Raw genomic sequence first — 27,070 nt, forward strand, 5'->3', positions numbered from 1 at the left:
CGTCTATACCATTTAGTCTTTATTTTATATGCGACTATGGCACATAATGGTACGCAGATTATTGCATCGAGCCTGATGGTGCTCCAAACAATTTTTCATGTCCTATAGTCCTTTTTCTCGTAATTCTGAATACAATAAAAAAAAATATTTGTCGCCCTAATACGAAAAAAAAACAGTCGTGCAGTGAATACGATCTGCGGTAAATACTATTCCGTCGAAGGTTTCTTCATTTTTTTGAAACAAACTCTTAGTCATTTACCGTACGACTATGCTAAATCACCATAAAATCTAATAGGAGTATACCCATTAGCTTATTTTTGCTAAATGTTCCTATGATTCACTGCAAAATTATATTGTTCACCTGCTGAGCAAAACGTCTAAAATAACTTTAATTTGGCGTTGCTTCATGCTTCGTTCCATAGCTCTTTTTTTGATTCAAAGTAGTATCCATTCTTAATTGTAGAAACTGCCTGCCGAGTCTCTCTAATCGACACCTATTTCTACATACTCATGTTCAACAAGGGTAAAATATGCGTTAACTTTTGGATGTTTACGATGAAATTCTATCAAAATGTAACTGATCTGCCTTGGAGTGTATCGCCCACATAGTTGCCCAGTAAATCGTAAAAATTGTTTTATGTTATCCTAATACGTAAGTATTTGCCTTTATCGACACTCCGTTCCCATTTGTAGTTTCGAGGCATCTCTGATCGAACTTTAAATGTGCGGACGCGTATTTTTGTTAAGAATTGGTCAGGTTTCTCACGATTTAGGGGTGCCCTAAGGGGACAAATGTCCTTCAACGTCTTCCTTAGGAGCATCTTGGGCTGAGAAAACTGGATAGGGTTGTTCGGTTCGTGCTGCCAATACCAGTTCAATTGTGTCTATCGGTCGGTTTGCCTGTTCGCATACTCAGCAGAGGTAAAGTGGTGCCCATTACAAACTCATTAACGGTCAGGCCGCATTCATTAGTCAAGCATTAATTGCAAGCCATGCCACTTACAGTTTTCCCCTCGGCGTTCATCTTCCGGTGCTTATCTTTCCTGACTATACAAACCCACAGTTTTTCCCACCATGTTTCCGACTACATACTGCTTCTGCTTAACCTCTTATATTTTCTCGTCGTCTATGATAGAATGGGTCGAGGTAGAAACAGCTGTACATTATTCATAATCAGAAGACACGCGAAAAGGCGTGACAAAGACGGGTTAGAGGGGGCCGGAACATCAACTAATACCCCAAACTAGTAGGTAGAAGAGAGTTTCTTTCGATCACTGCTGATGTGATATGTCAAGGATAGCCTGTCGTAGCGCTTATACAATTCGCGTTCTGTTTCCAGTTGCTGACATATCACCTTGTTTCATGGGCGTACTGGTTGTAACTTCGTCTAGCGCGCTGTCGGCCATCAGTAGCCGACAGAAAAGCTTCGATCACAAACAGGTCTGCCGCTGGCGAACTGTTCCAAAATGACCACACAGATAAAATAGAGAGCACGGCAGAGATGAAGGATGAGAGCGAGAAAGAGGCAAGCGAGGGCTGCGTCGCTCTAAGATGAGATCGTTCGATCAGTAACTGCTGGTGGCAATATATACTGCTGGTCAACATCAAACGTCCGACCCTAACATGAGAAGCAATTGTAATTGCTACAACTATCTCGTCGTAGCACGAGCTCCGAGGTTACGCTCACGATATTGCTAACGTCGCTGCTGCAGGCGCTCGAACTAAGAGAGTGACGTTAATGTTAAATCGATAAATTTGCTAAAATGGCGATAAACACAGATAGGGTGAGGCGGAGGAGCACAGGAAGCGGAAAAATGATAAGAGGAAAGCTGGAACAATGAGACGAGTCGTCTCCCAAACTGTAACTGATACGGACAAGGTTTCGCATTGTGGTTAAGTGAAATCGGTGAACCCTAAAGTCATGTAAACAGGCAAAAAGGGTAGTAAAGAGAGCGGCGGAAGAGGCTTTCGGCGTTAAGGAACGTGTTATAACGTGTTGCGTTAGGCCGGACGTAGCTGCGAGACGTATGGGGGATATGCACAAATAGCACGTCTTTTTTTTTTACAAATAAATGCGAACTCTAACAGTACTGTTCTTAACGGATGTAAGTTCAGGATAACTAAGTACTTGATTATACATACCAATTTATAATGATTACCGGTAGAGAAAAAAATATAGATATGCATATATATATTTTTTTTCTCTACTATATATATATATATATACTAGTTTTCTAACGAATGATTGGCTCTGAAAAGTTAGTATGTAATATGAAAGCATAGAAACGTTTTCGAAAAACCTTCTCCTTACGCATTAGCAAAAAAATCATCTACAATACTTCGATGTGAGTTCCAAGTAAACAAATGACACCACCTCCTTGAGAAATTCTGCTGCTACCAGAAAATCACGTTATAAAATTGTTATGTTTTCCAACACATTAAGACTTGATAAATGAACATGCATCATTGAGAAAAAACAAAATGGCTTAACCTATCATTGGATGAATTAGTTCATGCGTTTCGTTCTGGTCTACACTACATATATATTTATATATATATATATATATATATATATATATATATATAGCACCAATAAGAATATGTCTCTCGGCTACTTCTTGAAACTGAATATTTAGCGCCGACGAAGACGAGCGAAAAGGGTTCTGCTCCATCGTGACGGAGCTCCACGAAAACAGAAGCGATGAAGTTCAGACAAATAAACGAAGTGGCAGATTAAGTCATCTGAGTTATATAGGGCGCTTCCATAAGATACGTTATCCGCTTCTTGCGTTTAGGGTTACTTATACCATACAACGGCCGTAGTTTCGTATATGATAAAAAAAAAATGCAGGAACCACTGGCTGGGGCGGTTACTATAAGGAATCCGAGAAGCCTGTCTATCGTAACTGCTTTACGCCTTTCAGATTGAAAATTCGCATTAGTGGCACCATATGGCATCGACGTGATATCGCTGGGTTAAATCGCAGAGAACATCAAGCAGCTAAATTGGCCGAACACTCAATTCTTGAAACGCGAGTTAGGATTGCAACGCTCAGCACAGAGTGGACCCGCGTAACTCTTTGCCGGCACACTGCTTTTCTTGTTGAAGAGCATAGAATGCGCTTTAACCTTCCTTCCTTCGCGAAAAATCTCGCCAACTGTGAACGGAAATTTGCAAAAATCGAGGTTTCTCAGCATTGCAGCAATCACGGATGACACGTGGAAGAAGCTAAGTCGTTCAAACCATAACGTCATCACGCGGTTGCAGTCCTTGGCTTTTGTCACACGGGCTTTTACGAGCCCATCGGGAACTGCAAATGCATATATGTGAACAAATCTCTGATAGATATCGTGCGGCACAATGCCCTCAGGCATACTCACTGAGAAATCTTGCACAGTAGCGAAGATATCTTGTGATCTTGTGAAACGTTTTTTAATAAACGAATCTCGTACCTCCTTGATTACATATATACATATATATATATATATATGTATATATATAAACATATATATGTATATATATAAACATATATATGTATATATGTAATCAAGGAGGTGCCAGATTCGTTTTTCAGGCAATAGTCAGCGCTTGATCTCAACTCAGCCGATCCGGATAGCACATAAATGATGTTGGTATTGTCTATCTTTCTTAACTACCTTTCTATCTTTCTTTTCTATAGTATTCTAATGCAATCGTTACTTTGAGAAGAGTCTATCATTTCGCTGAATGTTATAGTCATGTCACCTGAAACACCACGTACAGCCCGATATCGCAGCTAACACTGGGACGTCAATACCCATTATCCCTCTATCCGTCAGATGGCCACTGCTTTTATGCTTTAGCTATGATCTTATCACCGATGTTGTTCAGAAACAGCTTATTATCGCTAGAAGTATTATATACGAATGTTGACAGACTATGCATATCCATATGTGCGTACCCGTGTGTGCATGTTTGCTGGATCGTTCATTTTCCGCAAACAGACGCGCATTCGACTGTGTATGGTAGTTATTCTATGGTCACTAAACATCAGTTAACCACCAATTACACATTGTTGATTGTGGAAGTGAAGGTAAATCGTGTCGTACTTAGCAAAGAGGACCCACGGCAAGGCGTAATACGCCGCTACGCTTAGGGATCTTCGTCTCTTAAGCAAAGGAATTGACAGTGTACTCCTAAATATCACGACATGGTTGATACATCTATGCTATACAGTTTTCTCAGGAAAGTTAAAATGTTGTCCTTATATTATCAAGCTAAATTATTTAGCTTTTGTTAGTATTTGTTTATATACATACATTTTCGTCGAATTGAAAAAGTTGCAATGATTGTAAATTTGATTTTATTCATTAGGAATCTTCTTTTATACACCTTCTGATTTGCCACGAAATTAACATGACGCTTGTTTTCTCGCGTGTTAAACCATTTTAAGAAGCATTAGTAATGTAAGCGTATAAACAGTAATGTGTAGCCCTGTTTCTAATTTTTATTTATTCATTTAATCCCTAAAATTATAATAGATCAGTTCACTCATCAATATATTACATCAGGAAATTATAAAATTTACTCGTGTATGCGTTTCGTATAGCCTTTGTAAGTCAACAGCCTTCTGCTCCATCGACCTTACGGGCCTATTCCATCCGTTTGTGGTTTTGTCCAAGAGGCGAGTAAGCAAAGAGATGCTCGCAAACCAATGCAGGCTCACCGCATAATATGGTGCAAAGATCTGAAAAGCGATGACTCTCACAATTCAACCATGTCAGCCCTTCCGTGGCCCTCAATGATCACGGTTTCCCCTTTTATCCTTTCGATTTCTCTGTCTCAACTATTGCGGTTTTTCGCGGCGGCAAATGAGATTCTAGAACCGTGCAGCTCGCCGAATTCCTACAGCCAGGCCCGCAGTGACGGCGGTAACAGAGAGCTTCGAGACGTCGCCGTTCTGGGAACCGTTCGAACCCGCCGTCGGAGAAAAAGTGCTGAGTAAGCTCTGTCGACACGAGAAAGACGAACCAAGCATCAAGCTGTTTTTCGAGGGCTTGGTCCGAGGGATAAAGATACAGAGATGGCAGGCTAGACTTGCTTATCGCCCGATATGAGGTTTGCAAGACGCAAGAGGGAAGTCTCTTTTTTAGGCCAGTGTATTGTATATTGGTAGTACAAGTAGTAGAAGCAGAGAATTGGGCACCGAAATTGGTGAGGAAGTAAAAGAAATTAGGGTTTGTCGGGGCAAGAAAAATTCTGCTGCAGGGTTGGCAGCCTCTAGAGCTTTCAGGCTGCCCATCAATGAATATAGAAAAAAGCCCTCAGGGAGCAAGTAGAAGAACTTCTTTTTTATCTTTTGTTTCTGGAATAGGTAATGGCACCTGCTGTTGTCCGTGGCGAATTGTTTTGGCATTCTTCCTCGTGAAGGCCTCTGTCATGTCCAAGGCGTTCTCATTCCTGTTATGTGGGGACATAAGAAGGACAAAAATGTCTGATTGGGACAGTTTGTGTGAAGGAGAAAGACAAATCCGTTCTTAAACACCCCCATTCCGTGACCCGCTCCCTTAACACGCTCGGACGACGATAAAAAAATGAACGGTGCTTATAGGCAGAAGCGGACAGTGAATTTGTAAAATTTCGCCTAGACTTAGGCCACTGAGCTAAGCAGATTGGGCACGGAGTTTAAAACGCCGACTTACAGCCACAGACAATGCAGCCTTTAGATTGTATGGTCGAACTTTATACGTGCGTGTCTGCTCGATATGCACGATACCAAACTTATTGTGCCACAGAACTTGATTTTTTATTTTCTAGATAATTTTGCATCTAAAATGCTTTGCGAACAGAAGTCTTTTCTTACATACAATTACTACCAACTTGGCATTCTCTGTAAAAGCTAGCTTACGGGTTAGTCAGATGCACTACCGAAATTGTCAATGGTCGTTCCAGTCCATACGCTTACCCTCGGCCTTTGCGTACGCTTCCGCTCATCCGACAAAGAGGCACTGATGGAAAATGAGCGGAAGAGCTAAGGAAAACGAGAAAGAGCGAATCGAGTTGTGAACGATAGCGTTGCGGAACATCAATGCCTGGTAGTGTATAGCGAAGAGGACGAAAAAAAAGTCTGAAGTTGAAGGTCGCTTCTGCTGTCACAATTCTATAGCAACAGCAGTAGGGGAGTCTGGACTGCGGGGCGTGCTGCCTGTCCTTTTCATGGCCGGGAGAACGTTTCTACACTTTTGTCATTCAAAGGCCGGGTCTACTTTTCTATAGTGTAGTATAATGCGATACGGTGTTCACTTGCACGGGAGGGAGCTGAAGTTTGAGCCTCATCCATTAGTACCCCATATGCGGCCTGGTGCTGACCATGCCACTGCTGCTCCTTTACCCGCTTTTCTTTTCAGGGTTCTAAGCAAGACTGATAGTGGTAGTTTCAGTGGCAATGAACACTAAGCGCAACCAGAGGTGTCCAGGAGATGACGTTGTTCCGTCGTCTCCTGCTGCTGCACTCACAAGAGGTCTAGCTCGTCCCCGTTTCACGTCTGCAAGACTACTTCCTGCGAGGCGCTACTCCTCTTTCCCATGTATCCGTCTCTTTCGGTAGTTTCTGCGTCTTCTGGAGCACTTCAGTTAGGACATCGTCCTATAAACCTGACCAGCCAGTATCAGTTCCTGGCTATTTCACTGTACCCCCAACTACCAAAATATTTCTAGCCGACTAGCGGTCTGGATTATATGCAATAAAATCGCCTCTTCTTTTTTTATCTTTTTCATCTAAACTGTAGCTCCACAATTTCAGCCAAAGGCAGGAAGACAGCGAGTTGCAGCGCTACGGTGAACTCCGTATTTCTCTTAGCGACAACTACCAACACAAGCGTCTTCAGCCCGAGCGCCATTCAGCGTCTTTTCCGTTACTACTTTCTAATAACAATGTAATAGAGTAATACAGTCAGTATAATGGATTTTTTCTATGGTTGGGGCCAATTCTTATTGTTTTACTATATATCACTAAGAGAAGCTCTGGAAAACAATCAGCAGTAGGGAATCGATTAATAATAAGAGGAACCTTATTAAAGCGAGGACATTAAAGCAAACAGTTATAGTCTCGTTATATAACGACTGTGCGAACGTAACTTTTGATTGGGTTTTGTGACCGTTTCCTCGACGCATATCTATCACCTATGCGTAACAAACTAGTCACTACAGAAATGGCCAGTCAGATCTACAATGTGATACCTAACCATGTTCGCGCGGCAGTCACCAGAAGCGTATGAAATACCCAAGTAGCGAAGACGCGCTTCTTATTAAAGTATAAACGTGCAAAACGCAATTGAATACTTGCAAGTATCTCATACTAGCGTGAAAAATTATTAGGGATAGCACAGAGACAACGTAACCTTTATTATTTTGGTGAACCGGACATAGCCGGAAACGAAGATTATTTAAATATGGCTTACCCTTTCTTTGTGTTGCCTACCTAAATAAACACTACACGCTCATGACGCTTAGCAGACATGCCTTCAGAAGGACTAAACAACGATGGAGTGTCTGATTATTATTTCAATGTCTAATGAGAGGAAACATTAACGACAGCTATTAGGATAAAAACAATTAACCCATTTACATGCATGCAGTCGCAAGCGGACAAGACGTGGAAACGGAATAGCCATTAGGAGGTCAACACGCGCTAGCTTTTTACTGCTAAAGAAACGAAAGGTTATAGGGGGGAGATTTGTCTACCCAATGTTTACCTGGCTTTTCTTTGCTGCCGCAGTGCAATCAGAATGTTTCTGCGCCAGGAGCCCCTTTTCACTAAGGGATCCTTCTCGGGGTCGCGAGTTCGAGAAAGCTTGGGTTCCTTGTTTTTAAGGATTTGTTGTTTGAAACGTTCAATTTGGTGGCGGAAATCACGACACGCAATAATTATAAAGAGCTGAAGGAATCCATTAAGACTTTTTAGCTCGTACACTAACGTCCCAACGGTTATTCTTCATTTTTGTTTTTCTTCTCTTCCGAACAGCTCAAACCAGGCAGTTCGCAGTCGACCCATTAGCCCATCGCTTAGCACGAAACATCGTCTCAATGAGCAAAAATGATTTTAAATACAAGTCTAAAAAAGTAATCGCCGATGAAAAAAATTAGTGAGTGATGTGAGAAACTCTACGATAACGAGCAACAGGCAAACCTTTTTTTGAAAATATTCACGGTCTTTAGCAGGAGACAAGAGGCATCACTAGTAGATTTGTCGAAAAACTTAGAAAAAGTGGTTTTGTGTTCGAAGCTAATACGTTCTTAAATTTAATTAAATCTTGACGTTAACCGCTAGAAAATAATGTATTCGAACATTTTTAAACACGCGTGTTTATGAATACTGCGGGAGCAAAAGTTCATTTTTCGACATAACGTATCCACAACTTTTCCTTCTTCTTATTCCAATGAGATGCAAGTAGAAAATATGTTCACACACAGAATGTTTGCATCTGAATATCTTTTACAATAGTAGCAGAGGTACCCTCTATTAGTGTGCTTTCCCGAGCCGCGCGCCTCGCCCAATAGAATGCACGAGCTTAACAGTGCTGACTGCGATAAAGGCGAACGTTAATTTGTATAAATCTCCACTTCGTGTCACACTCACTCTCGACTAGCTTGACCTCCGAATTGTTCACTGAATCCTGTCAGCCGTGTTACTTCCTATGACATTAGCCGTTCGCTACCATCGCCTATCAATGCTAACTAGGACTTCGGCCTTTGTTGAGTCCGAACAGACACAGCCAATACAATTTATCTCACTTCGCCTCCCTTAGTACTTCCTTTTAGCTCACCCAGCTACGCTGCTTAAACCCTACCCCTTCCTCAACCAACAATTCAAATTTAAATTAATCAGGGAATAATCCCGAAGCGCTGCCTCTGTGTGATTTATTTCCCCTTCTTCATATGTATCCGCACAAAACATATATTAAGCGTTTGCTTTTCCTTTCTCCCTTATTCCCAACGTTCCACCACTCCTTTCCTTTTAATGCAGTATTATGAAAAAGCCACGTTGCAGGTTATCAGCGAAAGCAGTACCTGAAACTCCGACAAGAAATGGGTCATGGTTAAACAAATAGGTCGCTCGGGCTAATCACGGGAGGACGTGTAGAAGATAATATACATTGGACATCTTACACATAGGACAAGCGCCGAGAAAGACATGCCTGTGTTGGGCCTGGCACAGACCCTATCATTTCTATTCTTTATCATTGCCTTGTTCGCGTTTTTCTTCTATTTCTTTCTGTATTTTTCCCCGTATCGTTGGAATTGCATCCCTCCAAGCCACTGCGTATAGGCAGTTCGTCCCGAGAAGAAAGCCATGAGATTCCGGTAATACGCAGCATGAGACGAAAGAAAGACGGTGGAAACAAGACTGCTCTGGTTCCTGCTTTCGTTTCTCCTTGCATCTCTGCATCCATAGTTTTTATTAGCAGATCCATGAATCTTTGATGGTAGCGGTGAGAAGCGGAAACAAGCATGGAACGCAGCTGAACCACAAGCCCATGATGGTGATGCGGTGAACGAACCAGGAGGCGCCGTCTATCTCTGGGTCTTTGCCACCAGCAGCTTCCTCTTGCTTCTTTCGACCGTCATCTTGTAGCAACACCAATGCCCTGTCGTGACATCGCGGCGAATGCGCCGCCAGTATCTACGCTGTCTACAAAGGCTACGGACAATCGAACGGCTTTTCGTGCGGCTTGAAGAGGCTTTATCGGATTTTTTTTTTCGATCTGAAAGCAGCAGCAGCAGCAGCAGCTGGCCCCGCGCCGTGGTTGCTTGGTTCTCATTTTTGTCATTCGTCTTCGTTGTGGAGAAGAAGGTATAGGAACGAGATGCAAAGAACAGTACCTTTGTGCTTTCTCCAAAGAGCTAGAAAGAAGAAACGATTTCTGTACCGGCGGCTTTCGGCCTTCGATTGGTTGTGGCAGATATTATCGTTGATGCCATCTAAGAGTTCAGTTTCCTAACACAATTCTGCATCCACAGACCTCATATGAAGCATTAATATGACCTGCCCATTTATAGCCGTACGAGATCCGAAGGCTAGACTATCCATGACAGCATCGGGTTGTTTGGGATGAGGGATATTCAAATGTCTCCGGCATCAATACTTCCCTACGTTTAGGGTTCACAAAAGCACCTTTCCTACGCACTGACTAATTTTATTCCCACCCTACAGTAATGGCTGATGTAGTTTAGCGTAGTTTGATATATGACTAGACGCTTACGAACACTTCAGATTTTTCTGACCATTTATAATAAGGTTCGAGGGGGAAGCAAGAAGATCGTTCGCCAAATGGCCAGGCAATAGTTCGCTTCTCCTCATTGCTGACGCCGTCAGCTGGATTGAAAGTTCCTTTGTGCCTCTTAGAACGGCGGCATGCTCCTCGCGTTGATCTCAAACCGTACGCATATGAACCCAGTGCCAAGTCACTGGTCATCAGATTCCAAACTAGCGCGGAGAACCTCGCAAATGTTAGCTCTCGCTGCAACACAGAGCCCCACTATCACCTAGAAAATTCGTCGCTGATGTTTTTCATGAGATTACATCATCAGTTTCTTGCGCGTAGAAAAGCGAAGAGCAAATACACAAGTTGTTCCTAGGAGACCTGCTGACATGTTCAGTAGTTTAAATTATATCTGTATATATTATATTCTTTTAAATGTAACATTAAGGTACTGTTTATCTAAGCATTGCCTCTATTGGGCGATGGACTAGTGCCATCACGACAATTGCCTAGATGAGAAGTCTGATTGTTCATTTTACGTTACGCCTAATGCGTCATTGGTTGGTCTAATCGTCTTCTGCGTAAGTTACATCTGCTCATATAGATAACACCCGCCCGCACTAAGGATACCGATTGGCAATTTCATGATATGGATTGTTTATAAAACGCTTAGACTATTCTTAGATGTACATATGTACACGAGTATATATGGATACAAAATTATCTGACTGTTTCTTTTTAAAGAGACAAACGTATAAGGAATTAGGTGAGAAAAGCCTTCGACTGATACTACTGTTTTCATACACAAAGTTACTTACGTACGCAGTGCCTAGTAGCCAAGAAAAAGCTAGTAGAACTTCGGGAAGCGCAAATCGCATCCGGAGTAAACGTTGTAAACGTGAGATTCGCAATCGAAAAGTATAGACAAAATTACCTCGATTTGCGTAGATACGGTGTGCTAATTGATGCTCATCGATGAGGTGCTAGATAACATTTAGTAACAGTTAGTAGAATCTCGAAAGACTGACCTCACCAGCAGCGGTGGCCGCGCTCAGTTACATAGCATATATTATTATAGAGGGCGTTTGAAGTGGTTCTCAGAGACGGAATGAGTTTTCAACGGAATTATCCACGATACGATCTTCCAACGCATCAGGTTTCAGGCTAACTAAGGCCAAGAGTACGAGATACCGAAATTAACTATTATACCCATATTTCGTAACTTTCAGGTGACGATTTACGCATACAGCAAATATCAGTACATTAAACAGCTGATGATGATTAACTTTATCGTTCGTCTTTCCTCTTTCAGGCTTGAACGCCGTCAACACTGGCCTACCGCTTGGAAATGGTCTATTTGCAAGAGCAAGCCGATTCCAGCTCACACCATTGCATCTGCCTGTACCGAGCGATACCAACACTATCGATTTCACCAGCCAAACGGACACGTTTGAAAACTTCAAGGGTAAATAAACAACCTGCGAGAAAAACGTAATTAAAATAAAGATGAAACTGAGGGTTTTCTCTGAACAACTATTTGCTAGCAGAATAAATTTGAGTTACAGGGTGAAAACGGATTCAAAAAAGATTAACTATACATTGTTAACTAAATCACTAATTGTTTAGCGTTCAAAGCACTCTACGTACCTAATGTATGTGGTGACTGTTATGTGTTTATTTCAATATAATATAACAAACAAGGTTCTGTAGTTTATGAATGAAATGCTGATATGGTATGCTAATGTCTTAGAGAGTATAGAGTTAGGACATCTTGAATTGCAAACCTTTACACTGGTTTGACGCCAGTAAAACCATGCAGCAAAAATGAATAGTGATAAATTTTTGGAGCCGGTTTCCTGTGTTGTGTCATTCTTAAGTACGGTTCATTGTGACCAATTCAGAACCAGATGGTTTTGGCCGCCGCCGTCGTCAAGTTTGGACGTTTTCATTATCATAATGACCTACGGGGCGTAAGTATTGCACTAAAGCCGAAACTGCAATTCAGCGCAAACGAGATCGTGCTCTTGAGCAATATTCCTTCGAAACTTTGAACATAGCCACATTGATTTTATGAAACGATGGTGTATCCGGTTCCCTGCCATTACATATCATATGATGTGCTTTTGATTGATACCGCAAAATGTAAAAAAATTTCCATACAATTAAAACACCCCTTATTGACTCTGTGATCGAGATATCTATCTATATATTTACATTTTGTTATGGCCATTAAATCGATAGCAGGCTATGCGTGCAGGAAAAATGAGAATGGCACGTTTTCAAACCCCTCAACCCAATGGATTTCCGTACCTAACCCTGGAGAGGTTTCTGGCGAGCGTTATGACCATTCTGATATATAAACAATTGCTTTGCATCTCTTAGAAGCACGACACGCCGTCTTTCTCACCATTTTAAAATGTCAACCTTCTATAGAACCATTGGCGGATGTAGTTTTTACTATGACTAGCTACTTCTAGAAGTAGCTACTACTGCTTCTCATGGTCATCTTTGAAGGGAAAAATCACATTCATAAGTTTACGCATCTACAGCGCTAAAATTGAATAGGGAATGAATTTGAACAGCGGCCAATGCAACAACTAAAAATTTGTACTGCTATAAGTTGAGCAACCTCACATGTATTCATTTCTATGGTCCCACTCACTCCTTTTCAAATGTTCGATAAATAGGTTTTTTTTTTGTTACTATCAGGTATGATGATAGCAGATGATTTTTGAGAATCAGAGCAGCTGAACCGTTCAAGACCTTTAGCTAGCACGAACGTGTTTGAAGCAAAAGAAGTACCTTCTATCAAAATGAAATGAACTTGCTTACACCGTAGATGTTGGTCATGTAGCTCTAGTTTTAATGCATGTGTTTCGTTTGGTATAATTTATTGTTATTACTTTGACATTTGAATATTTCCTGTTATTGTTCCGTGAGCGCCATAGAGTAACTGACAGAATTATGATGAAAATTAATACCTCTCTTTGCTTGCTGCTGGCTTGGTATCGACAAATCTTTGTGTTCCGTTTACCTATAGATACTATAAGAGTTTGCATATATAGTTAGGTAACAGTTAGAATAATGTATCCGTTTCGCTTGTTTTCGATGTTGTTGTCGCTGCCATCGTGCTGGTCGCTTGAGTAACGGCCCTTATAACGAGCTGCCGCTTTCTATAACATCCTCACATCCTTAGCCATCGCCAGGCATCAAAAGAAGGCACGAAAGTTTTTCTCTCCTTTTTTTTTTAGTTTTGCCCTAGCTATCGCCCACTCAATCTAAGGAAATGTGCATGTCTCAATGCCTTACCTAAATGACGAATCTATTCCGGATTCAATTTCGATTCTATCGTTATCCACTTTTCAATAGCGTTCGCCAATGCAGGACGTCCAGCGGTGAGCACTAGAGAGAAGCTTTTCTCGTCCTTACTCGACTGACGTCTCTAGCTAGTACTGCCTTTACGTTCCATTTTCGAGACCATGTCCGTAAAGCCGGCTGGCTAACCGGACGAGTATTTCTTAGGTTACTCGCTACTTTGTTCTTTGCAATTTCTAAGATATTTGGCCTCTTTCGCGCAACTGCTACTTTCTAAGATGCCCTAGCTTGGCATGGTAATACACGTACGCATACACCATCCCAAACATCACGGGAACGCGAAGAGACTACGAACTCTCTTTCCTTTCCCAACGTGCCCGCTGACTCCTGAGCGGTTTCCAATACGGAACATGAACGAACGAGACATTCGAGAAATCAGATGAAGACGCAAAGTTTGTTTTTAGTTTCGGGCAGTGACAGGAACACGCGTATAGAAAAAGGGAAAAAAAGCCAAACGGAAGCCTGGGGTGTCTGTTCCATACTTATATGTCTTACATTCTAGTAGAGTAATATGAAGAAGCTAGTACTTTTCGATGGCGTAGTTTTTCCCAATAAGCCGTATTCTAGAACTAACTTTCGTCGATCCCAACGATTAAAGTCTATTTTCTACTCAAGGAGACAATTTTGGACTTTGAGACTCTGTTATTTGCCCGCTCAATTTGACTTCATCCACTGACACATATTTTTTACGTTAACTTTTATCAATTTGATCAAATGGACCAAAATTCAGCGCAGTGTACAGACTACTAGCTGGTATCCATCAAAAAAATGCCCTAGGCAATTTTCCCGTCTGCAAGCGAGACCTCTGCCGATGTGGTCATCCGCTAGTCCCCAGTACATTTCACACTCTTATGACTATTCTTAAGGTAGAAACTAGGCAGGTTGCTGGGGTACACGGACTGTGCGCTCCGCACTGAAGTCGTGGCAGTCGTGCTATTATTAAGGCTGTTGATGTCGCTGTCAAGATCGTTCGTCATTGGGACCTACCTCTCACTTACACGGACCTTCCAACAGCGACGCTTACCGAAGGATCGGTCACTAGTAATCTTTTGGTTTTTTCCAACAACTTACATTGCAGTTGTCCTAGAGAATAGCCACTGATTCTTTGTTCAATAGGGTATTGTCCGTACCTCACGACGAGCCCTATTTCTGTGCAGCAGATAACAGGATGAGAGAACGGCGTCAGTCCACAGGACTGGCTTGCTGCAGAAGACAAAAGACAAACAAGAAAAAAAGCACTAACCAGGCAGAGAAGGAAGAAAGTTGGAGACAGAATGAAACAAGGCCGAAGGAATGAAAGACAGGAGATGATTGTAGATGACAAAATAGCAGAAGATGCAAGAATCACAAAATCGACAGAAAAACTGAAGAAAAACGGGTAAAAAAGGAAAAACGTAGACAAGAGAAAACGTGAAAGGAAAGTCTGGTATTTGAAACTTATTCTTCTTCTTTTCGACAGAAGTTCTTGTTCCCTATCCTTAGCTTGATACTTTCAGCCTCTTTTAATGAAGGGTGATCTTGTATTACTGCTGTAACTGTAGAACAGCACACTTCAAATGCTGGTCGTCAGCATTCATAGAGGAAGTGGCGCTGGTAAGAACGAAATCATCCAACTACCTATATCTCTCTTTAGGAGATGGAAGACTGGTAGGAAATCGATACTGAAAACCTCGATAGTCATGAGGAAACGACGCTGATTATGCTAATGCTGTTTTCTTAGCAATGTCTTTCACCCTGAATGGTGATATGGCAGTGAGAGTGCTATAATTTCACTGGGTTCTGTCGCATGTATAGCTGTACCAGCATCATTACTATTGTGCATAATATGCAGTATTGGTCTGTAGCAAAGAAGAGACAGACTATGATTTCGAACAGTTTCTACTTAATTGCAATCATGCACTTGGACGAAGATGACAACAGCGTAAAATCCATAGCGTAAATGAAGATCTATATTGATGCTTACTGCGGTTGAACTTAATGCATAAGAAATTCGTACGGCGGAAGTAAATTACATGCTATAAAATACACCGTACTTTATATTGGGCCAACTAAAATAAATCTTTATGAACCAGAGTTTAATATTAGCGCATTAGACTAGACATTCAGCGTCAGTTAAAAGTTACGATGTTCGTTTTTTATTTGTGATTTCATTACAGTTGAGCCGTTAGCATTTCAAAGCGCTTCGCAAACGGCTGGCAGTTCCTCCCAAATATCGGATTTAAGCGTATCGTCGCAATCACATCAATCACAGTCAACGCAACAGTACTTCGTCGTTCGACCCCGCGACATAAAAACTGCTCAAGGTGAAAATGTTCTCCTTGAATGCCAAGTAGGAAATCGGCGTGGCCTTGTGCAGTGGAGTAAAGATGGCTTCTTACTCGGTGAGTCTGAAAATACCGATAATGATCCCATCTTTATAGATCAATCAATCTCATATATTCTAGATCCTCAAGCCCTAGAATGTTTTTGGATACTGTCCGTTACCAACAGTTATATGACGGTTTCTATGCTTTTTATCACTGTCTGAATATATTCGTGTGCTTTAAGCTGAGGTACATTGAGCACAATAACTAATATCATGTTTTGGTCGGCGAGTTGGTATTTACACTAGATTTGCTGCTAAATGATGTTAGGTCTATGAGAACAGTTTTGCCTAATGATTTTTTTCAACATAAGTACCACCTTAACTGCACCATGAACACTAGGTAAGTTTTTATTGCAGACAACTAAACAGGTGTTTGATACGTTAGATTCAGCTGCCCAGTGAGTGCGTTAATCACCTTGTTCCTACGAACGTAGGTTACCAAACATCAATACCAGGATTCCCGGGCCATTCGATGGATATAGACGAGGCCAGGGGCGTGTACAACCTCGTCATACGTAATGTGCAAATGGCGGACGAGGGGGTCTACCAGTGCCAGGTCGGGCCAGCTAGCAATGGAGTGACACCCATTCGCGCAGAAGCCAACTTACATGTGATACGTAAGTACAGTCATTCTTTATAGAGAGACGTAGAAAAATTTTAACGGTGGATTTGTTTACGGAATATGACTCTTTTACACAAAAACAGCAGATAGTACGCTCACTACCCTCGCAACAAACCTGTATACTTAATGGCAAAGTGTAAAGTTTTTACAGAACTATTTTAGATAAAAACATCCAAAAGTTCTATATGGAGAGTTTTTTTTCGCAAAATACACTTTATGTCAAGACACACGCGGCCGATCTAACTTTAGAGCCACTCGTTAAATTATTAAATGCGATGAATGGTCTCTTATAATCTCCCAGCACCACTACATTAAGGCAAGTAGCGAGAAGAGGGAACCAGTTTACGTGAAAAAAGTAACACTATTAAACAGAGCTTTTCAAGATCCCTTTTCAGAGTGCGTGTAATGCAAGACATCATGCAAATTAAAGTTCCTATTTCTTGCTTACCCCACTAGAAGGGGCCATTATCGTAAAATAACACACTCGTTCAGTAGGAGCTTCACTTCGGGGTTTCTCGCTTGTATTTAAATAGACCTAACAAAGCTCTCTTTGAGCTCGATAAACTCACCAGAGAAGTTGTTCATCAAAGAGACTCCGTTTGCTTCAATAAGTATACAACTTAAACAGTGGCAAGTCGCTTGTTTCTGAGTCAACTTGTCAAGGCAGAAGGAGATGCCTTCGCCGCTAGGACGTTCCCAATCTGCGACAACAAGGTTGACTGATGGATCAAGACACTGCGTTTCCATTTTTCAAGTCCCTCACCCCCTTGACTGCCACACCGTATTTTGTACTAAGCACGTTACAAAGGTTGACTGAATTTCCAGCTTTCACCCGCTCTTTCTCGACCTTCAGTGGAACTTTCTTTTCGCTCTCTTGCAATTTTTCGTGAACACTTGTTCTGCCACCATGATACCTTACCTCAGGCGCACCCAAACTTAAGACCCCTGAAAGAATTGCGTTTCAGTATAGCAGAAAGCGCATTACTGCTCGAGTGCCTGTGTGCCCATGTGCAGCGGTATCCGACCTAAGCCCTTTTTCTTTCACGTCTATTTCTGTCACCTATTATCCTCAAAATAGCTGGTCCCTCAAACATTTAACAAAGAACACCAAACGTCAGTAGTGGCAGTTCGTTGGTGTTCCTGGCTTTTTTTGTATCTTGTTATTCTCTATTCTATGTTTTGAATTTTGTAAAAAATAATCAGAAAAACCACATTTCTACATTCGGGATGCACACAGGACTTCGAGGTAGTAGGATGAAGCAGCAACTGTGCATCACACACACACGTGCGCATATATATTTTATGATGCGTTCGCTCTAGCGTGTTATTCAACCACTCGGCAGTGAACGAAAGCCCCTTAGATCTGTTCCCTTCGTTCCGGTCTTTGCTCAGCTTAAACGAACCACTGAGAGGGGCGCTGAGGAACGAGCGAGACCGGCGTGCGTTTCTCTGATGCCTGTTTCAGTAGACAGAAAAGACAGTTTGGCCTTGAGGCAGCAAAGGCCAACCCACCCAGGCCTTTCATTAGGGCACAGTTAAACATGCGGTTTAGACGACTTAGCTGCTCTCGGGTAGAAAGTTCTATGTGACTCGGTAGAATGAAGACAGGAAAGCGGAGGGCTAGTTGAAGGGCGCCACAAGATCCCAGCAGCTCTTAGATCCCTGAGTTCCCCCAAAAACCCTGGAACCGTTTTGACTTTGAAAGAAGCGACCCTACCCTACTTTTCGAGGGCGGCTTTTTGCCGCTAGCCAACTGTTGGAACCTTGACCAGCAGTTAACCCTATGTCTAAATACGCTGTAGACGGTCAATTACCACAGCTAGCGTCAAAACCAAGCGATAATCGTGTTTTAAGTACAGAGCCCTATCATTATTCTACTCTAGACATAAACACATGCATAGTGGATTTACTTGAACAAGCCCTAGACGTCACTAGGAGAATTACGAAAAGCTCATATAAAACTGTGTGATGAAAAAAACTGTGACTAATTTTATTGTTTCTCTAAGCAAGCTGTTTGTTTAACTGTAGTATTATGCCTAACGTAACAACGCTATGATGTGTTTTTTAACAATGGTACGTTAACGTGTATCATTTGCTGACGTGAAATTTCAGTACCGCCGGTGCGTTTGGATATTAACGGAAGTCGCGGCCCAGAAGTTGTATTTGCTGTGCGAGCGAATACTCGAGTGGTCCTCACTTGTACAGCGAAAAAGGCACGACCAGCAGCTCGTATTCGATGGTTCAGGAAATCGGTTGAACTTGTACCCGGTTAGTATTAAAAACAAACAGTAACCAAGCCTTTTGTTACACATTTGCGTCTAACAATCCAACATCGTAAACAGACTTCGCCGTTAGCGGCGAAGTAAAAAATGTACTACACACAGTGTCCACGGTATAAGAATAATCGTGGTTAGCAAATTAGTTTGGAAAAATCAGTATGTCTGAATCAAACGAGACTTTGTCCCTTTGGCCTTTTAAATAACATTATTGCTACTGTATTGTCCGGCGTATACACACTATAATTATTGGATCTCTGTTGTTAATGCAACAAGCCTCAAGTAAGAGCTGAACGCTACGAACTGCACTGAATTACTTCACCTTTAAGAGCCTTACCTAAAAAAACTGGATTTGTAGATCGTTTTTAGTGAACGTATGTGTATCTGTTCCCTGTAAGTGCTCAGGGATCGTCTTGGAGTGATAAACACGTTAGGGTAAGTAAAGATAGGAAAACGGAAAAAAGACAGGGCGATGAAAGGACTGCGAATTGAGGGAAATTCCATCAGCACACATTAAGGAACCTGAGTGGAGAAGAAAGTCCATCCAGGACAAGTAGCAATCAGCGGCTTAAGAGAAAGCGGCTTATGCAAAGCGGGACGGCCGCAGTATTAGGTACGGGTGAGAATTCCCCAGATCAGGGCCTAACGACATTTCTGTATATGACGACGCCCCGGCTCGACGAGCTGGTTCGTTCGCCAACAAACCAGGAGAGACAGTTTTCTTCCTATTCCAGTCGCATCTGGCACCTTGAACTCAATTCCTACCCTATTCGAGTGAGCGTACCCATAGACTCTCCATTTCTTGGTTCCTAATCCTGATTTTTCCCTCTTTTACACGCGTCCACTCACCGAGGTAAGCCTTCAATATCGTAGTTCATGGCATATTTTTTCTTTATTAATTTGTCGAAAAAATATGTAGCAAAGGGCATTGGCGTTGACGGCCAGTCGCTGGAATTTTTGTATGTCAGCTCGTTACACGATGTTTCGTCCCACTTGTCGTCTACAAACTTTCGCGCAGAGTCTACTTTCTCCGTAGCATGCCAACAGAACGTCAGCTAAGCATAAGTGTAACTAGGGGGTTTGCGTCATGGTAGTGAGAATTCTCTCGGTGGTGCTGGTAGACAAACCAACTTCCCGTGCATCCTGCCGAGTCGGTGGTTAGATTAGCTAGCTCGAAACCCGCCCTAGCCGCCCATCTTGTCGAATTTCCGGATTGTCGACGACATCGTGTAGACAGTCTAGCAGATGACAAGGCAGTCGCGATCAACCGAGGGTTTGGACCCCTTTCCAAAGCTTCGCCCCATCCAAGCAATCCTCCTCCGCTTTACATTACGAGGTCGTAATACCATCCCAGAATCTCCATTCCACTGCAACTACTACAACGGGCGGCGATGGAAAAGGACGTTCTGCGCGACTGCAGAAATTTGCATGAACTCATTTCCATACGGTTTTTAGAGATCGCTTGCCGGCTGTCTAACATCTAGGCGGCTGGCCAAGATAGTTTCAGAAGGAAGCTAGCTGTAGGGTAGAAGAAAATTGCTGCGACAGGTCAGATATAATAGCAGCGACTGAACAAGCATACGTACTAACGAATAGAGAAGTCTGGTACAGGTATTTGTAAGTACGGCCCCAAGTACTAGCAAAGGCAGCATAAAAGAAGAATGCCTGAGGCATTCTTTAGGGAAAGTTCGTACATGGCCCAAAAGGCCTAATCCTAAAGCACATCTGTTCTGTTCACTTGTTCCCAGAACAACATATGGTTGTTGGTTGATAGTGGCCGTTGACTAAACCCGAACCAGCCGTTGGCAGAACTGGCTAAATGCTTCAATCTCGTTACAAGACTCAGACCCAGACATACAAAAGGGTTAAAAGCGCTTGAGATTGTACTAAACATGGGCTATCTACAAGCCCACAAGCGAGAAATCTGTGTATGCATATGTATCTGAGCTAGTAGCGACCGTTAATGAAGGTAGTCAATAAAGTAGGACCTGGCATGACACTCTAACCCATACCGTCATCACGCCTTCGTGTCTGCATATCTGGATGTACCTATATGTATTATGTGGTAACAAATACATACGGGTATACATGCTGACCCAGCTTTTGTACTTCTGGAGTTAGTTAATAAGACCAAGACTATAACTTTGAATTTAGCTTTGGCCTGTTTTACACTATGGATAGAGGTAATTATAGCAGATGTCCTCTAGTCACTTAGTGTTTTATTAGCCAGGCCATAAACGTATACGTCAATGCTAATGACGGTAATAGTCACAGAATACTAGGTTTTCTCAAAAAAAAAGACATAACAATGCAATTTCAGAAAATGAAAATATAGTATTTTTTCTAGCAAAGTCATAGTATTGAATTGGGTACCCACTGGGCCAGTTGGTTCATTGATTGATCCCGAGGACACCATCTTGCGAAATTCCGCTGCTGGCGCGTGACACCTTTGAATCGTGCCGTAGCAAATGCACGTCGAGTTTCGTATTCGCAGCTACCTTAGTATTGGTCAGACAGTTATCCACGTGCACGGAACAAACGCGTTCGGATTTGACTCCAAGATTCATGTATCCCTTGACACCGTATTATTGCAACGTGTTATCTTTAGCTTTAGAAGTGAAATAAGCTGTTTGAGTGAGGCAATCTAGTTTTATGGATTGCACATATGTTTGAGTCAAACAAAGTCAATGCCTTTTTAATCCTTGCTAAATCCCTATATAGGTTTGTAAACCATACGGCCTACATGGGCACTTTATTTAATAACGCCCCTTAGAGCCCCCGGTAACAACACGTAAAAGCTGTTCCTGCTTGTTCTAATAAGATCATAATCCACATCTAGTCGCTTAGCCTTCACACGTCTTGGCTCGGTTCGATCTCTGTGCGACGTTACTGCCTTAAAGTTTTAGAGCCACTGACGCCAACTGCTACAACAAGAAGGTGCCAAATATCGACCATTTTCGCTAGCTTATATGCCAGAGCGCTGTTGTCCAGTTGTTCCGCCTACTTGTCGAATAGATAAAAGACGTCAGCTGCTGTACAGGGGTACTAATAGTAAGTGATGTGGCCAGCGGGAGCATGTCCGCACTTAACCGCAGACACGCACACACACATACATGCACTTCACACGCAACTTCATGGAGTATTATTTTTCAAAAAAAAAAAAACTGCAGCAAAGTGAACAATAGCGCGGTATCTGGCATTCCGTATTCTGGTATTCGGTATTGGTACGTTCCATTTATTGAAATGTTATGTATTTAATCGTATTGCGTTCTTTTCCGTCTTATAGAAGCGGCCCGCACATTGACGATCGAGGAGACCGAACGTCGAGTAACAACAGTGTCTTCCATCACGCTATGGCCAAGCCAGTCGGTGCTCAATGATCAGTATACGTGTGAGGCGCTCCATCCAGCGTTGCAGCCAAATGGCAGCGGTAGCGGAAATACTAATACGGCTGGCAAACATATGAAGATCACAGCTCTCGTTCGTGTAATGAGTACGTATTGTGAGGACGTTGGTTTGGTTGTTGATATGCAAAATACAATGAACTAGGAAACTATGTAAAATGATAATCAAATTAGATCTAGAACGCTCAGTACACAATGCACTCCGGCCAAAAAAAAAATCGATAAAGAGATATTATATAAACATGCTTAATGCCCGGCTCTCGGCCTGGAGTGCTCCAAAATTTCAGCCTCTGAATATACTTCCAACGTTATCACAAATTTTATAGGATGGGCGTGTTCGGCGTTATAATTACAACAACCCTTCAATGTTTATGTTGACCATCAATAATTATACTTACTCAATTTCGAGCACACACAATTTATCATATCAACCAGTCTTAAACACTGTTATTATATGACATATACGAAGACTCGTACCTTCAGAAGATCACGCTAGCCTCAGCTTCTTTTGTAGTTAGCAAATCTGACCTAAATATCTGGGTTGGCTATTGCTACGCAACGGTAATTTGCGCAAATGCATCGTCACGATGAAAAATCCCATAAAAAACCGCTCGACGGCGAAAAAAAATCCATACAAGTATACTTTATAACTTTGTATCGAGTGAATCAGCTGGAGAATAGTCCATGCACATATTATTAACTACAGTTCTAATTGTGGAAAAAAAGGTAGAATTAACATAAAAAAGAGACAATAAATAACTTGTTTTCTCCACAAATGATAAGAATAATGAGATTGTGCTAAATTATAGACATGATTTAATTTATTCAAGATAATGATGCGTATTGTTATTAACAAAATGATCTGAGCTTTTTGTCATACACTGGAGAATCCTACCCTTATCTGACCGATCAGGAACCAAGCAATGCTGCTTATATTTATATTATTATTTACTTTTATAGACATAAAAGATTCAGGCGTACTGTGGTTGAGCCACTTTTCAGCCGCTGTCAGATTATAGAAAACGATTATTAATGATTTCTATGACAGCCTGACAAAAGTACTCATCTCGATGTTTTCACTTTTTTCGAAATAGTAAGAATGCTAAGCTTTCTTTGATAATATGTTAAACATTGACTTCGATGCACACAATTAAAGAGAAGTGAACTTTAAACTAGTTCATAGTAAGGAGGGCAATAACCTGCTGGGAACTCGTGGACTCCAGGTGTACATTTTACGTAAGTAATCTGTTTGTCTCTATATATGCTGCGCATCGTATGGTGTTCATTGACAAAAGAAGGAACAGCTTCTCTAGTTGTTTCTTCTTTTCTTTAATCTAATCCTATGTCACCTTGTTCAGGATCGTATTCCGCTACTGATGAGACGCCTCTTTTCCAACGAATATATCCTTCCTTCCTTTGCCTTTCTTGTCGCTCAGAAGTAACGAGAATATGGGCTTGGCCTGCTCTTGTACTTTAATCAATGGCTGGCAGATAAGCTATAGTTTGCTGCGCGTATCCGTATATTCAAAGCATATTCGTATATCAAAGCACTCGCTGCTCCCGCAAGATCTGTGGAGCTATTACCTCAGAAAGATCCGCATTATCAAAAGCAACAACCTATGTCCTCTGCGAGGCTACTTCCAGCACGAATGGTTTCTAAGAATGAAGTATGTACCACGACGATCTGCATCCCTTTTATTAATCTGCTCACTTTACGTATGTCGCGCCATAATCAGTGTAAATCAGGGATTAACGCGGTACACAAAAGCGTCCCGGTGAAACTTGCTTGGATCATTAGTGCGGTCAGGATGCATAATATTGAGACGGACAGGATTGAAGTGTATCAAGTCTTCTATCATACTGTTACTGATATGGACGAGATTTCGCCCTCGCTAGAAACCGCTAAACATCTGATCGATGCTTGAAGGCGGCGTGAGGCGACATCACAGCGGCGATTAGCGTACTGTCGTTTGATCACTGGCTGATACATAGCACTGCTATGGCTATAATGGCAGCAACAACTCGATACCTGGTTGCAAGCACCTCAAGCTGAAGCTAGGGATCCCGTCGACTTCTTATAAAATATACCCCCAAACAAGCCCTTTGCCCCTGGTAGAAGAACGCACGTAGCACGGAGTTTCCTTTCTTCTAGACCTTCGTTTTTTTATTCTGTACTTCTTCTATTCAACTGGGTAGTGGTTTTATGGTAGGTCATATTTCCACTTCTTGTACGTTTTCGCTTTTTGTCCCTGATAAATCGGCCCATGTTGTCCTGCTGCCCAGTAGACAATTTTAACCATGCTGTGTATCATATTCCAACTGAGTCAAAGGACTCAATGCAACGGGTTACGCTATACAAGCTACACAGGGAACATCACGTTGGTTTCAGGGGCCTTTTCACTGTCCTGCCTTCAGTACGCTGCATCTTATTGTGAAATGTACCACCGTTGGCAACAAGTGGTGGTAACAAAATTAAAAGCGACAGAGCTGTCCTTTCCCAAATCGGGACTGTTCACCCCCCAATTTAACTGGCCGTTGGTACACACCATATACCGGCCTTTAACTATTAAGGGCGTGCTCGTGTAGAAATCGCAGTGAAAAAAATTTACGTTATCCAATCCCGTGCTGTTTCGCCTCTGCTCTACTTCTGTATTGAAGACGTTAACAACGATCATTTTACGAGAGACAAATTTTGGTTTGACAATAGAAATAACATAAACATTGCCTTTAGTACGATTCGATCAAAGCGGATGATAAATGCTTGTCTGAATATACACATCTTTTGAACAAAATACTGAAAATGTGGTTTATTCAATATGAAATGCGCTAGCACGTTTACACTGAGTTTTATTTTCCTATACTATGCACACACATAATAGCATCCTAAACGGTTCCTGGGACCTAGGAAGCGATGAGTTTTTTTGTTACGCTATCTGAACATACTTTCATTAACAGTGAAGGGCTAAGCCGTTGAGTAGAGACTGACAAATTGTTGGCTAGAGGCTTATCCAAGCCGCTTCTCAACTAGCAACTACCTATTTTCGTAGTCGTTACATTCGATCACCCCTACTAGCTGTACCGTGCCCACGCAGCATTCGCGTGTCCCCCCTGCGGCTACGTTGAATACGTGTCACGTTCAATATCGTGTTTGAAATACATGCATACTTCAATGAAGTTGCTACTCGATTCAATAGAAACGTGTCCCAAAATATCGGGAAATCGTTTTATATGACTGTAAATATATTTATGGTTGATAAGTCTATACGAGATGCAGAAGAAAGGTGGAAGAATGGGACGTTGGATGGATCGTCCGTTTCCGTCGCGGCTTCTGGACAAATGTGTCTCTAATAGAGTAAGGAGCTGCTTTTAAAAATTGGTCAGATGGAATTTCATCGTATGATGCTAATAAAATTTGTTTCGTAGTTTTCTAGAAGATCTCACGAGATATCACATTCGTATGTCTCATTCTCTGCCTTGCCACGAGAACGAGAGTTAATTTTCAGGCCTGTTTTTAGATGGGTCTAACGAAGTGGGGATTGTCACACCTAGAGTCTGTCATATTACCATGGCCCAGGTATTTTGACCTGCTTATGTACTGTTTGGCTTGGCATTACGATCGGCAAATACATTTACAAATGATGCCTCAGCAAGTTTCAATTCAGTAACATAGCTATGAGCATATTATAGAAATCAATAGGCTGCTCTGATAGTCATATAATTATTTCAACTGTCTCCTTCGTTCGTCGTCATAGATGCGGAAAAGGATCTTTCTAACTGGCCATCACATATATACCTAAATCATCAACTATAACTATAATGGTAGCTATGATTACTAGAAGGAAAATAACAACGCTGGGAGACCATAGGCTATGCACGACAGCACGGTAGAATTGACACTATAGAACACACGGGAACGACACGGTAGAATTGACGATATACACATCTGAATAAATCATGTAAACTTGGCCTCAGCGAATGCCGAAAATCGTTTTAAAAGCAGCCGTCAATGTTAGCTATTGTATTACTGCACACGATCGTCGTTTTCGAAAAATTCTTCTGATTTGCGGACAATTATGATTTTGTAACTCGATTTTGTTCGTCAATTCAGTAGTGAAAGTGATATTGTAGGACCTACTGTAGTGTGTGTGTGTGATTGACCTAATTTTCACTGAGTGCCTAATGATAATAGCCCCGTAATAATAAAGATATTTCGTTAGATAAATGCATTACATGTCAAAAACCCACCTTGCACTATCACGCGCGTAGAAACCAATGCGGCACTATCCTATGATCAATTTTTACAAACTTTTTTAAACGATACTTATTATATGCTCGGCACTATCTGCGTGCGCCTGTGCGGGAAGGCCTTTAATAACAACCAGCTTTGAAGGCGCTTCAAGAGGTGTCTGTAAATTACTGGTGCTAACTCTCGGCGGGGTTGCTGATAGATCAGTCAAAAGCGTATATTTTATTTTTTTTCTCTAGTAACGAAAGTTCGTTTCATATATACTTAATATTCTGCTCATTTTGCACGGAAAAGAGTCGCACATTTAGCTTCAGGATAAATTTATAGCGTACCCTATGTCACTGGGCGAACATCATTTTTCAGCGGCCCCAAACTCTACTCGAATTGAAGGTTACATAGAAGGGACGCCTGTCCGAGAAGGTGACGTGCTGAATCTTGTGTGCCGGTCACGAGGGGGCAACCCTCCACCAAATCTTCTCTGGCTTCGTGACGGCATATCACTTCCTCCGGAAATCATCACGCAACGCACAAAAGGTAGGC

The 27,070-nt window shown here is 41.9% G+C and overlaps 1 protein-coding gene and 1 long non-coding RNA gene across 8 annotated transcripts in view; one reads left to right on the plus strand and one right to left on the minus strand.

The window, feature by feature from the left end:
- LOC111251006 (adhesion molecule nephrin-like) overlaps window positions 1–27,070 on the plus strand; it is a 111,466-nt gene that overhangs the window by 52,294 nt on the left and 32,102 nt on the right. For all 7 annotated transcript variants that reach the window (XR_002673597.2, XR_002673599.2, XR_002673598.2 and 4 more), the window contains exons 2-7: window positions 11,555–11,707; window positions 15,774–15,998; window positions 16,417–16,599; window positions 18,717–18,872; window positions 22,167–22,373; window positions 26,894–27,064. Coding sequence is in view for 4 of the 7 variants with exons in the window: in XM_022807123.2 (XP_022662858.1) it covers window positions 11,555–11,707; window positions 15,774–15,998; window positions 16,417–16,599; window positions 18,717–18,872; window positions 22,167–22,373; window positions 26,894–27,064 (1,095 nt within the window). In the remaining 3 variants the exon portion in view is untranslated. The remainder of the gene's footprint in view (window positions 1–11,554; window positions 11,708–15,773; window positions 15,999–16,416; window positions 16,600–18,716; window positions 18,873–22,166; window positions 22,374–26,893; window positions 27,065–27,070) is intronic.
- On the minus strand, window positions 15,726–27,003 carry LOC147755282 (uncharacterized). Its single transcript, XR_015328090.1, has 2 exons — window positions 26,863–27,003; window positions 15,726–16,004 (listed from the first exon to the last, which is right to left on the minus strand). It is a non-coding gene; the product is annotated as an uncharacterized LOC147755282 (long non-coding RNA).

Source organism: Varroa destructor, unplaced genomic scaffold, assembly GCF_002443255.2.
Source record: "Varroa destructor unplaced genomic scaffold, Vdes_3.0 BEIS01000005.1, whole genome shotgun sequence".
In the NCBI taxonomy this organism is placed as follows: Eukaryota; Metazoa; Arthropoda; class Arachnida; order Mesostigmata; family Varroidae; genus Varroa; species Varroa destructor.